Here is a 14,443-nt window from a genome sequence, read left to right as displayed (position 1 = left end):
TTTGAAACATGAAAGTATATAGTTGTCTTCTAAGTCCTTTTAAGCTGCGGAATTTCAATATTATTACAAATTGTATATATGATCTCATAAAATACCTAATTAAAGGGACACAGTAGCTCGCTTTATATAAAAGAAAGATAAAACATGTTTTACTGTTCAGAATTATTGCAGCAAAACACATTGTCAGTATCACATTATAAAGTAAGAAGTATGTTTTCTATTCTTCTTTTGTCGGCAATCATTGATTTAATTTGCTTGTTGAAAATGAAAGAAGTAATTTGTATACACTGTATGTCTACTCGATGCATCACCATATCTATACACTTATGCAAAGCATTAAATCCATCATACATTTTTCTTCTTTCTTTTTTTTCCCCTTTGAATTAGTTGGCTTTTAAACTATTGAAAGTTTGAATCCAGTCAGCAAACTTTGTGACACGAACATAAACTCCAGGACGGTTTGGTTGCGCACACCCATAACCAAATGACGTCACACCAGCTAAAATCCATCTCTGATTATCATAGCACATCATTGGGCCTCCGGAATCTCCCTGCAACAAAATTATTGTTAATAGCAGCATTGTTTAATTAATTATTCAAATGAGATTAGCCTTAATTTAAACAGGGCCATACTACAAGTGGCACGCTAATGACAGCTCTGGTCATGATAAGCAATAACGCTTGGCTGCGCTAAAATTAGTGCACAACTTGATGTTTTCAAGTTAGCATGGCCGACATCGCTCTGGCGCAGCCTATACTTTCATTGGACATTTCAAACTAGCTAAATAGCTCCCGCATTACAGATTTAAGGTTATAGGTTGAGCTCAAGTGCATGCTGAAACTGGGCTTGAATATTTAGCTTGACTGGAGACTTGAAGTAAAGTGTAAGGGTTAAAAACATTTCACAAAATACATCAAATACATTTTAAATTAAATTACTACACTTATATATACATTTTTAAATAAAAAATCTAATTTGAATATTATTAAAAATGCTCAAAAAGGGTTAAAAGGGATATGGTAAGGTGTTTGACTGGGAAGGGCTCCAATGTGTGTATGTATGTATATATATATATATATATATATATATATATACACACACAAACACGTTTGAGCCCTTCACAGACAAATACCTTAAAACATGCTATATAAGTTTATTCATTTTAATGTTTTAATGTGTTTTAAATAGAAATACTTGAAATTATAATGCAATTTTAATTTTTAAATAAATATTTCTATATAAAGAGCTGTATTTACAATATCTATCTGTTTATATTCCTATAGATAAATAGGTATAGATATATATTTTAAAAAATATCATAATCATATATATATATATATATATATATATATATTTCAATAGCTAATAAGAATTATTTCAGCGTGCCCTATAGAAGGCTTGAGGAGAAAGTGTTAGGGCAATCAGAATATCTGGAGTCCTGAAGTTAGCGGCTGCTTCTTTTGCTCACGCGCTAACTTTTTACTTTTAATTGGTAACGTGCTCTAAACCGACTGCATTAATATGTTATTTGTCACTCAAGCACAAAAAATATTAGTGCACCACTTGTAATCTGGCCCACAAAGTGCATGTATAATATTGTATATTTGAAATTACAATTTTAACTATAAATGTTTTATTATCTATAAATATATACATCTATATGTAAATAAATTAATGCATTGTTAAATTTAGCAATGAAACTGAAAACTTTATAGTGCATCAACAAAACTGGTTGAAATTGTTTCTTTATTTAAAGGGACAGTCTACATCAGAATGTTTATTGTTTTAAAAGATAGATAATCCCTTTATTACCCATTCCCAAGTTTTGCATAACCAACACAGTTATATTTATATACTTTTAACCTCTGTAATTATCTTGTATCTAAGCCTCCGCAAACTGCCCCTTTATTTCAGTTCTTTTGACAGACTTGCAGTTTAGCCAATCAGTGCTGGCTCCCAGATAACTTCACTTGCATGAGCACAGTGTTATCTATATGAAACACATGAACTAACACCCTCTAGTGGTGAAAAACTGTTAAAATGCATTCTGAAAAGAGGTGGCCTTCAAGGTCTAAGAAATTAGCATATGAACCTCCTAGGATAAGCTTTAAACTAAGAATACCAAGTGAACAAAGCAAAATTGGTGATAAAAGTAAATTGGAAAAATGTTTAAAATTACATGCCCTATCTGAATCATGAAAGTTTATTTTGGACTAGACTGTCCCTTTAAATCAAGGTATGTTTCTACAACCACAATAAAAACACAATTTAGGATTCAGTATTATGGAAATTGCTGTATGGGCTTGATTATTTATTTAGTTAAATTCTAATACTGAGCTATTTAGTTTACAGACACCTCATTTCTTAAAGAGACATAACATTTTCTACAACCAAAAAGTATGCTAAAACAATGTAAAGAGGTTCAAATCAATATGATTGTTCTCTTGGTGGCTGTCTCTTACAACATTATCTGCTCTCAAAAAGTGCATTTTAGAATATGGGCGTAACTGTGGCAGATCGTCCCACCCAACCTAGAGCTGCCACAGTTGTACTGATGGAGCTGTGCATTTTGTGGGTCGTGGAAAGCGTCACAGGCAGATTTGCATTCAGCATTTTAAAACATTGCTAAGCACTTACCTGTTAATAATTTGAGTGCAAATTTAGTTTATGAACTATTGTGTCCATTTTATTTATTGTTAATTTGCACACTTCTGAAATATTTCTAGCATGCACACCAGCAAATCCACCCCCCCCATAACTTTAAAGGGACACTATACCCAAACATTTTCTTTCATGATTAAGGTAGAGAATATAATTTTAAACAACATTCCAATTTACTTCTATTACCTAATTTGCTTCATTCTTTAGATATACTTTAATGAAGAAATAGCGACGCACACGGTGAACCAATCAGAGGAGGCATCTATGTGCAGCTACCAATCAGCAGCTACTAAGCATATCTAGATATGCTTTTCAGCAAAGAATATCAAGAGAATGAAGCAAAATAGAGAATAGAAGTACATTAGAAAGTTGTTTATAATTGTATGCTCTGTCTAAATCATGAAAGAAAACATTTGGGTTTCATGTCCCTTTAATATCAATAATGGCATCACAGAGATCCATCACTTTACTTACTGTATACTGTATACTGAACCTTCCTACCCATAACTATAGGTTTAAGAATGCCTTCTTTAATTTAATGAAAACATTAACTGTGCATTCCAGTTACTACATTTCTAGCTACCAATAATCTACAATTCAAATAATTCAAAACTGCCACACCAATTCTCCAAAAAAAAATAAAAAAATCAACATATAAAATACTGAATATCCAAGTACACCCCCGTCCTTAATTCTCCCCAAAATACATAAAGATGTACAAATGAAATACAGAAGCAAGGGAGTTAAAAGGATGTTATGTTTGGTCAAATGTACAAATAAAAAATGGTTTTCTATCCTCTTATGCACATTGCAACTTTTAAATATCATACCTTAGTATTAAATGCTCTGATGTGGCAATATAGTTTAAGCAATATACAAACCAATGAATCACACAGACCTGTTTTCTTTAGCTAGACAGCGTGTATTGTTTATTTCTTCACACTTCAATTTTTGAAATTATAGCAATTAGGGAAACATATTTATCAGAGGAGTAATCCACTGAAGTTTCAAGACACCACAGATGTTTCTTTCATGACTCAGATAGTGCCTGTCATTTTACTTCTGTTATCAGTCGCATACCTTGGTATCTCATCAACAAAGAATACAATGGGAATGAAGCAAATTTGTTAATACAAATACATTGGAATTTTTTTTAAATTGTATGATCTTTCTGAATCACAAAATAAAATGTGTGGGTTTCATTTCACTTTAACGTATACAACCGAGTACCTGGAGGGGTATTCTGCTCTACAGCCATCCAGTCAATGCCTGGCAGACATATAGGATTACTATAGTATGGAATATTCATATGGTGGTGTTCTTCCCCTCTAATGGGATTCTTTACTTTTATACTGAGGTCAGTTTGCTTGCATATTTTGCCTTCTGGAAAAGTAAACAAATGTAATTTTGCAGACTTTTCTCTCTCCAATTTACTCACAAGATTAGCCCAATTATGCTTATTTTTGTTTATATCCGCAGAGAACACTTAAGAATAAACATTTTAGGAAAATGCAAAAAAAAAATAATATTTACTGAAGTTTTGACTCTTAAAGGGACAGTTAAGTCAAAATTAAACTTTCACGAGTCAGATAGGGCATGCAATTTCAAACAACTTTCCAATTTACTTTTATCATCAAATTTGCTTTGTTCTCTTGGTATTCTTATTTGAAAGCTAAACATAGGTAGGCTAATATGCTTAGTTCTAAGCCCTTGAAAGGCCACCTCTTATCTGATTGCATTTGTCATTTTTTTCACAGCTAGATGGCATTAGTTCATGTGTGACATATAGATAACAGTGTGCCTACGCCCATGGAGTTACCTAGGAGTCAGCACTGATTGGCTAAAATACAGTCTGTCAAAAGAACTGAAATAAGGGGGCAGTCTGCAGGGACTTAGATACAAGTTAATCACAGAGGTAAAAAGTATATTAATATAACAATCCTGGTTTTGCAAAACTGGGGAATGGGTAATAAAGGGATTATCTATCTATTTAAACAATAAAAATACTGGAGTAGACCGTCCCTTTAAACACTGTACTTACCCAAGATAAAAAAGGACAGTAAAATATCTTGTAATTGCAACACTTTTTTGCTATCTTCCATAACATTAGCATAGTGGGTGAGTTTAAAAATCTTTTTAATGTATTAATACCTAGTTTACTGTAAATTTAGATTTCTACGCCACCCACTACTTGCCTTATTTGGAGGAGCCAATCAGAACTTCTTACAGGAGTAGAGAAATCACAGTCATTATATTAGCAAAATAACCATTGTCTTTCAGTTACTTATCTGATAATATCTGCTAAAGCCAAGTAAGGACAGATAAGTGGTCAGTTCATAAATCTTATATGTGCGCTTCCATTTGTGAGAATTAGATAACTCTAAATTTTCAGACTTAAAGGGCCATGATACCCAAATGTTGAAACACTTGAAAGTGATGCAGCATAGCTGTAAAAAGCTGACTAGAAAATATCACCTGAACATCTCTATGTAAAAAAGAAAGATATTTTACCACAAAAATTCCTCAGTAGCCACATCCCATTGTAAAGGACTTCTAAGCAGCAAATCAGTATGTCTGTCCCGGGACAGCTAAGGGATTGAGCCTCATGCACTCTCATGTTATTTCCCTATTAGTTTAAGGAAGTTTATTATAAAATATCATGAGAGTTAAGGCAAATCTCATGAGATCACATTAAACGATTTTATGACCGCAACACTGTTGACGCTGATTGGCTGCTGTTCATTTCTTAATTATTATTTTTTTTACCTGCATCTGGGCAGCAGCTGAAGTATATTAATTTACACAGAACTTACTCTGCTGAGCTGAGGAAATTGTGAGGTAAATATCTTCCTTTTTTACACAGAAATTCTCAGGTGATATTTTCCTGTCAGCTTTTTACAGTTATACTGCATTCGTTTCAAGTGATTTAGCATATGATTATTATGTCCCTTTAAATGACAGGAAAGGGGTCAAAACATGAATAAAAGTATAATGAAACTTTTTTACTACAAGTAATTTAATATTTTATGTTACGATCTCAAAGTGTTTACTGTCACTTTGATGATTATTAAATTGTTTACTTGACACAGTGCAGTAACACTTATTCCAGCAAGTTACCCTTAGATCCTATGGGGCCTGCCATTGATAGCACCAGTTATACAAGTGTCAACAACAAAAAATATCCAACCGAAATACACTTGGGATACTGTAAGGTGATGCTCACCCCACTAATCACAAAAACAAAAATAAATCAATAAATAAACTAAGTATTAAAAAAATAAATAACAAATGACTTGTATCTGAAATATGTATTTGTTAAATTGTATTATCAATAACCCAATGTTCTAGTGCAGTTAAATACTTATATTTTTAATTAACATTCACTTTAGACAAGTATCATTATAAATATGTCTTAAAGACCTTCCAAACAAGTATTATATTTATATTATTCATTTCTTTGATTTTATTACATTACTGTAAATTATTTTAATTTGTTTATCCTACACAAATCTACAGAATATGATGGTGCTGTACAAAGACACATTGATGATGATAATAATAATACCGTTATTTTTATTTACCGCTGCAGCCTTTGATGAAGGTTCTAGTGTATATTGGTGACTCAGCTCTGTAAAATAACACCAACAGAAAAAATGGAACATAAATTGTGAAGTACTGTATTTTTAGGGTTATAGCTAGGCTGCACAATGACCTAGGATTTCAGCCAATCAAAAAATTCAGCAGCCTTTCATAGAAGTCCAATTTAAAAGGACATACAGGTACACCTCACTATACAGCTCTTCGCTAATACAGCACTTTGTGAAGCTGAAGTTCAACCTCCAAGAATTTTGAAACAGTGCTTTAATCATTGTGAGATTGCGAGAAAAGTGAATGGCACCATTTTGTTATGCACAGTTCACTCTGTTTACAGCATTACAGTGCAATCTGTCTCTCAGTGCTAAAGTCTGGCAAATTGTACTATTTTACAGGTAAAGTATTTATTGAATACTAATTGTATTACCTGTATTACTCATGTGCATAGTAAGTGCTCTGTGCAAAGTTATCTTTCAGTCAATGTCCAGATTCAAGAAGAAGAAAACTAGCCAATCAGCATCAGCAGTTCTGATGTCACACTTTGCTTTAGTGTGATCTCATAAGATTTCACTGAAATCTTGCAAGATTTCATGGTAAACTTCCTTAAAGGGACACTGAACCCATTTTATTTCTTTTGTGGTTCAGATAAAGCATGCAATTTTAAGCAACTTTCTAGTTTACTCCTATTATCAATGTTTCTTTGTTCTCTTGCTATCTTTATTTGAAAAAGAAGGCATCTAAGCTTTTTTCTTGGTTTAGAACTCTGGACAGCAGTTTTTGATTGGTGGATGAATTTATCCACCAATCAGCAAGGACAACCTAGGTTGTTCACCAAAAATGGGCCGGCGTCTAAACTTACATTCTTGCATTTCAAATAAACATACCAAGAGAATAAAGAAAATTTGATAATAGGAGTAAATTAGAAAGCTGCTTAAAATTTGAATCACAAAAGAAAAAAATTGGGTTCAGTGTCCCTTTAAACTGAGTAGGGAAATAACATGACTGTGTCTGCTCATGCCAGATGCACACTCCCTTTCAAGTCCCGGGGCTAGCATGCTGATTGGCAGCTTAAAGTGCCTTTATAAAGGGATGTAGTAACTGAGGAAATTATGCAGTAAAATATCTTATTTTTTTTACATAGAGCTATTCAGATGATATTTTCTAGTCAGCTTTTTACATCTTTGCTGTATCACTTTTAAGTGCTTCAACATTTAGGTATCATCTCCCTTTAAGCCCCACCCAAACCAAAACAAGGCTTCACCCTAACTAGGGATGGGCGAATGTGTAAATTTCCGAATTCGAATGTTAGAACGAATGTTATTACCAAAATTCGAATTACAAATCCGAATGTTGATACTAACGAATATTCTTAAAAATTCTATAATCGTATGCTATTTACAGTTTTCGAATGTCACTTTCAAATTTGAATGTTTATAATTAGATCGAATGTTTAGATTCAAAATTTCGAATTTAACATTCTATTTAACAAATACTATTCAGAAGTTAAATAGTTCATGTGGTAGGGTATCTAGTAAAATTGATGCATAATAGATACAAATATATCAATTTGAATGTTTTTATTTCGATCGAATATTGCATAATTTGAATATTACATTTAAAGAAAGCAGAAATACTATAACAAACATAAAAATTCCAATTTTTCTAATTCAAATATTGCATAATTCGAATATTACATTTAAATAAATCATTATAGAAATACTATTACAAATATACAAATTCAAATGTTTCGAATTCAAATATTGCATAATTTGAATATTACATTTAAAGAAAGCATAAGAAATACTATTACAAATATATAAATTCAAATTTTTCGAAACAAATATTTTCGAATGTAATCGTAAAATTTGAAACCGAACATTTGAAAATCGAATGTTAGAATTTTATGTAAACATTCGAAATTCGATTTGAACGAATTAATGTGTTAAAATTTGTTTCATTTTTTGAATGTTGCGAAACTGCAGACTCTGCAATAAGCAGTGTATGGATTTAAACTATTCTTAGCAAACACATTTACCAGCAAAATTAAGGAATATATATATATATATATATATATATATATATATATATATAAAATAGATATAGTCTTAAAGTGACATTATACACTCATTTTTTCTTTGCATGAATGTTTTGTAGATTATCTATTTATATAGCCCATAAGGTTTTTTGTTTTTTTTTGTTTGTTTTTAAATGGATAGTTTTGCTTATTTTAAAATAGCATTGCTCTGATTTTCAGACTCCTAACCAAACCCCAAAGTTTTAGGAGAATACCGACGTATACCTACTCCAGCTTGCTTCTGTTTGTGTAAAGGGTCTTTTCATATGCAAAGGAAGGGGGAGGGGGAGTGTCTTATTTCCCACTTGCAGTGGGTGTTCCAGTAACCTTTTAAAAAGAGCTAAACTGGAATCTTCTAAGTACGTCTTTATACCATTTTATACTGGATTTTTATATTAGTATCTGTGCATATTATTCTTTATAGTAGTGTCTATTACATGCAGTTATATGAAAATTGGTGTATATGGTCCCTTTAATAAACAAACAAAAATATCTAAAACATGTGAGTCTAAATACAACTGTTCACCTATGTATATAAGGGCTAAAGCAAATAGTTAAATGCTAAAGCACACTTTTTCTGTGTGGTAATCTATCTCTGTCATTGTAGTTGTACTTTTACACACATTGGGCTCCATATACGAAGCAGTGTAAGCTTGTCCGCACGCCATTTAATACACGTATTCCATTATGACAACATTTACCCCCCTGATTCACTATTGTTATTATTGAATAATTAAAATCCTATGATTTGCTAGACTGAATGAATACAATGAATCAAGTAAGATCATTTTGTCAGCATAGATAACTAATCTAAAGAACTGAAGATAGTCTATATAATAGATGTGGGCCTATTCATTTTTATATTTGTCTATTTATTTATTTTGATTTCTTTTTTTTTTTTTTTTTTTTTTGAATATTTTATTGAAATATCATTCGAGGGTACAGAAAGAAGGAAAAACAAAGGGGAATCAGTTGTAATCACAATAGTTATACAATAATCGAGGGGGAAAAAAAAAAAAAAAAAAAAATTTAATTCAGCATCTACATCTTAGCGGGCAACATAATGTCTACAAAAGAGCCCTTAGGCAAAAGGACAATCAACATTTGTAAGTACAAAGTCCTCAATAGAGACAAGAAAAAAAACAAAAAAGGAAACAAAAAATTTACGGACCAAAAAAAAACAAGAAACACACAAAGAAATAAGACAAGAACAGTCTTGCCATACCCTAAGACCTCCTAAATTGAGAAATCAGCCAGAACCCAGGATATCAGGGGGGTCTGAGGGAGGGGGAAAAAAAAAAAAAAAAAAAAGCAAAAGACCACAGCTACAGAGTTTATACTTTCCAGCTAGTTGGGAGTAATCCAAGTTCCAAATGCTGGATAAACCAGTTAGAATTCCTTAATGGGGCAATTAACTGTAGTTGTGCGTCTAGAGGTAGAGAGATAATTACATTCTCCCACTTAACAAAAAATCTTTGAATTGACTTATCACTAAAGTCTCTTAAATTAAATTGTTCCATCGTAATCTGGTTGTGCATTTTGTTTATAAACTCCTTGAATTTAGGTTCCCGGGAGGACTTCCAATTCCGGAGAATGACATTACGTCCCACTAAGATTGTTGTATTTATAAGTCTGAAATTCAGACAAGATTCCTCATACTTTAACATGAAAAAAATATATTTCGGTTCTAGCGTAAAATTACACGCCTCTATTTTATTCAGCCAATAACAGACTTTGCTCCAAAACTGCCTTGCTTTGGGGCAACTCCAGAAGCAGTGCATTTCATCTGCTTCCCTGGCATTACATTTAGGGCAAGTAACTTCCTTTTTATACCATTTTGACATTTTATCTGGTGTGATGTATAGTAGATTAACTAACTTAAAATGAGATTCTCTCCAATCAATAAAGACTTGTGTTTGATCAACTAATTGGAAACTTTGAAGAATATGTTCTTTAGTAATTTTTAAGGATTTATCCCATTTCCTCTCTAACTCCTTTATGTGCATCAGTCCATGATGTTTAATAAGCATATTGTAGGGGATTGAGATAGAAACTTTCCCAGCATGGTATAGTCTAATCACATCTTCTAGGTCCCCCAATAGGGGGTTAGAGTCATCTTCTGCACGTAAACTTGTGATCCAGTGCTGTACCTGAAGATACGCAAAGAAAGAAGTTTTTGCTATGTTGAAACTAGTTCTTAAGTCTACAAAAGTCTTAATTATTAACGACTCATTTACGCAGATGTCTTCTACATTTTGAAGGCCATTCCTGGCCCAAGTAGAAAAGACTTTATAAGTAATCCCCGGAGGAAAGGCCGGATTACCTACTAAAGGGAGGAATTTGGATCTGCGAAAATTGATATGCATTTCAGAACAAAGTTTCTGCCAAGCCAAAATTATAAATTTAAAAGTATACAAATGTGACACATTGTCTGGTAAACACGCAGCTGGGATATGTATCAATGCTTTGAGTGAGAATGGTGCTACTATCTGTGATTCTAATTCCAAAAAGGAAACATATTCTTTTTCTGTTATCCAATCTAGTACGAATTTGGTAAGTGCAACATAATTATAGAACTGAAGATTGGGCAGCGCCAAGCCACCGTGTTCTTTTAAGAAAGATAATTTGAACAATGATATCCTGGCTTTCTTCCCATGCCATATAAATCTAATGAATAACTTTTGTACAAATTTTAAATCCTTTTTCTTGATTAAAAGAGGAAGATTCTGCAGTAGGTACAGTAATTTCGGGAATAGAATTGTTTTAATTAGCATTACACGGGCAGATAGAGAAATGGGTAGATTGTGCCAAGTTAATAATTTATGTTCAAACAGATCTATACATTTCCGGAAGTTTAGGTCATACCATGATGAAGGGTTGTTACTTAATGTGATACCTAGATACTTAATTTCTTGTACCTCTTTAAAAGGGTGTAAGATGTGATTCTCAGGTTTATAGATCCAGAGCAATTCCGATTTCCCCCAATTAATTTTATACCCTGAAATTGAACTAAATTTTTCAATGATCTTTAATAATTGGGGTATGGCTTGTTTAGTATTACTTAGATAAAGCAGGATGTCATCTGCAAATAGTGATGTCACAAAATTCTTATCTCCTACCTTGATTCCTGTTAATTCTTTTCGTAATAATATTGCCAGAGGCTCTAAAGATAAATTAAACAATAGAGGAGAGAGGGGGCAGCCCTGGCGTGTACCTCGTTGGAGGGTGAAGCTCTCCGATATCTCCCCATTTATGATAATAGCAGATGTTGGAGTCTGATATAGCAAGCCTATAAAATCCAAGAAATTCCCTATAAGGCCAAAACCTTTAAGCGCATTAAACAAATGGTCCCACACTATACAATCAAATGCCTTCTCAGCGTCTACTGTGAGCAAGGCTAAATCGATATTGTGGTGCATCTTTTTTTTAGTTGATCTATTCCAAAAATAATCAATAACAAGCATCGCTTTTCGAAGATTTTTCACTGAGTTTCTTCCAACCATGAAACCTGCCTGGTCCGGATGTATTAATGGATCCAGGATATTCTTAAGCCTATTTGAGATAATGGCCGTTAAAAGTTTATAATCTTGGTTTAATAAAGATATAGGCCGATAAGAAGACATTATTTCTGGGTTTTTATCCTTTTTTAAGATCAGCGCCACATTCGACGCTGAGAAGAACCTCGATCTCAGTTGTTTTTTGATATAATACTCATTGAAGAGGAGCGCTAATGTAGGCAAAATTTGATCATGTAAGAGTTTATAAAACTCAGATGGGAGCGCATCTGGACCTGGCGTCTTATTGGACTTGGCCTGTTTAATTGCGTCTGAGATCTCGCGTACTGAAATAGGTTCATTCAACCGGGTTAAATCCTGGGAGTCTATTTTAGGTAGCTTTATGCCTTTCCAAAATTCTTTTTTATTCTCTAGATTAACTACTCCTTCCGAGTAGACCTGCTGAAAATATTTAACAAATTCGCTTCTTATCTCAGAGATATTGGTAATTCTTCTATCTCCAATCTTAATTGTAGCTATAAAATTCTTCTGTGACCAGCCTTTAGATAATTTTGCCAAATATTTTGCAGAATTACCGTAATGACCTCTAAATCTAGCTTTTTGCTTTTGTATTTCTAAAGCTAATCCTTGTTTCAAAAACATGTCTCTCTCTACTCGAGCAGCCTTATAATTAGTCCAGGAAATCTGGTTTGGAAAATTTAAATATTTCTTATAGGCATTTTTAACCTGATTTGCTAATTGTTCTTCCCTATTCTTTTTTTTCTTTTTCCATGTACATAAGTACGCTCCCTTTAAATGACAGGAAAGGGGTCAAAACATGAATAAAAGTATAATGAAACTTTTTTACTACAAGTAATTTAATATTTTATGTTACGATCTCAAAGTGTTTACTGTCACTTTGATGATTATTAAATTGTTTACTTGACACAGTGCAGTAACACTTATTCCAGCAAGTTACCCTTAGATCCTATGGGGCCTGCCATTGATAGCACCAGTTATACAAGTGTCAACAACAAAAAATATCCAACCGAAATACACTTGGGATACTGTAAGGTGATGCTCACCCCACTAATCACAAAAACAAAAATAAATCAATAAATAAACTAAGTATTAATAAAATAAATAACAAATGACTTGTATCTGAAATATGTATTTGTTAAATTGTATTATCAATAACCCAATGTTCTAGTGCAGTTAAATACTTATATTTTTAATTAACATTCACTTTAGACAAGTATCATTATAAATATGTCTTAAAGACCTTCCAAACAAGTATTATATTTATATTATTCATTTCTTTGATTTTATTACATTACTGTAAATTATTATAATTTGTTTATCCTACACAAATCTACAGAATATGATGGTGCTGTACAAAGACACATTGATGATGATAATAATAATACCGTTATTTTTATTTACCGCTGCAGCCTTTGATGAAGGTTCTAGTGTATATTGGTGACTCAGCTCTGTAAAATAACACCAACAGAAAAAATGGAACATAAATTGTGAAGTACTGTATTTTTAGGGTTATAGCTAGGCTGCACAATGACCTAGGATTTCAGCCAATCAAAAAATTCAGCAGCCTTTCATAGAAGTCCAATTTAAAAGGACATACAGGTACACCTCACTATACAGCTCTTCGCTAATACAGCACTTTGTGAAGCTGAAGTTCAACCTCCAAGAATTTTGAAACAGTGCTTTAATCATTGTGAGATTGCGAGAAAAGTGAATGGCACCATTTTGTTATGCACAGTTCACTCTGTTTACAGCATTACAGTGCAATCTGTCTCTCAGTGCTAAAGTCTGGCAAATTGTACTATTTTACAGGTAAAGTATTTATTGAATACTAATTGTATACTGTGCTGTGCTAGTGTTAAACTAAATGTAGCACTATTGCACCCCTAATAGATGTTATTTCAAACATGTTTCCTAGTCTTTAAACACACTGGCAAGTGAAAAGAAAGATAAAACTGCCTTGATTCCCTTTAAGGCGGTTTTCACTTTATGTCAGGGCTCCAGGAACCTAACCCACTGTATGAGCGGCGTATACCTGTATTACTCATGTGCATAGTAAGTGCTCTGTGCAAAGTTATCTTTCAGTCAATGTCCAGATTCAAGAAGAAGAAAACTAGCCAATCAGCATCAGCAGTTCTGATGTCACACTTTGCTTTAGTGTGATCTCATAAGATTTCACTGAAATCTTGCAAGATTTCATGGTAAACTTCCTTAAAGGGACACTGAACCCATTTTTTTTCTTTTGTGGTTCAGATAAAGCATGCAATTTTAAGCAACTTTCTAGTTTACTCCTATTATCAATGTTTCTTTGTTCTCTTGCTATCTTTATTTGAAAAAGAAGGCATCTAAGCTTTTTTCTTGGTTTAGAACTCTGGACAGCAGTTTTTGATTGGTGGATGAATTTATCCACCAATCAGCAAGGACAACCTAGGTTGTTCACCAAAAATGGGCCGGCGTCTAAACTTACATTCTTGCATTTCAAATAAACATACCAAGAGAATAAAGAAAATTTGATAATAGGAGTAAATTAGAAAGCTGCTTAAAATTTGAATCACAAAAGAAAAAAATTGGGTTCAGTGT

General features: G+C 32.8%; 1 protein-coding gene across 1 annotated transcript in view; it reads right to left on the bottom strand.

Moving 5' to 3' along the window:
* Positions 1–383: 383 nt before the first annotated feature.
* Positions 384–14,443, bottom strand: part of TMPRSS15 (transmembrane serine protease 15) — an 839,864-nt gene continuing 825,804 nt past the window's right edge. Inside the window, exon 29 of the mRNA XM_053705190.1 lies at positions 384–551. Within this exon, the coding sequence (XP_053561165.1) occupies positions 384–551 (168 nt within the window). The remainder of the gene's footprint in view (positions 552–14,443) is intronic.

Source organism: Bombina bombina, chromosome 3, assembly GCF_027579735.1.
Source record: "Bombina bombina isolate aBomBom1 chromosome 3, aBomBom1.pri, whole genome shotgun sequence".
NCBI lineage: Eukaryota > Metazoa > Chordata > Amphibia > Anura > Bombinatoridae > Bombina > Bombina bombina.
The sequence above is the reverse complement of the archived record's forward strand: the minus strand, read 5'-3'. Positions and strand labels throughout refer to the sequence as shown.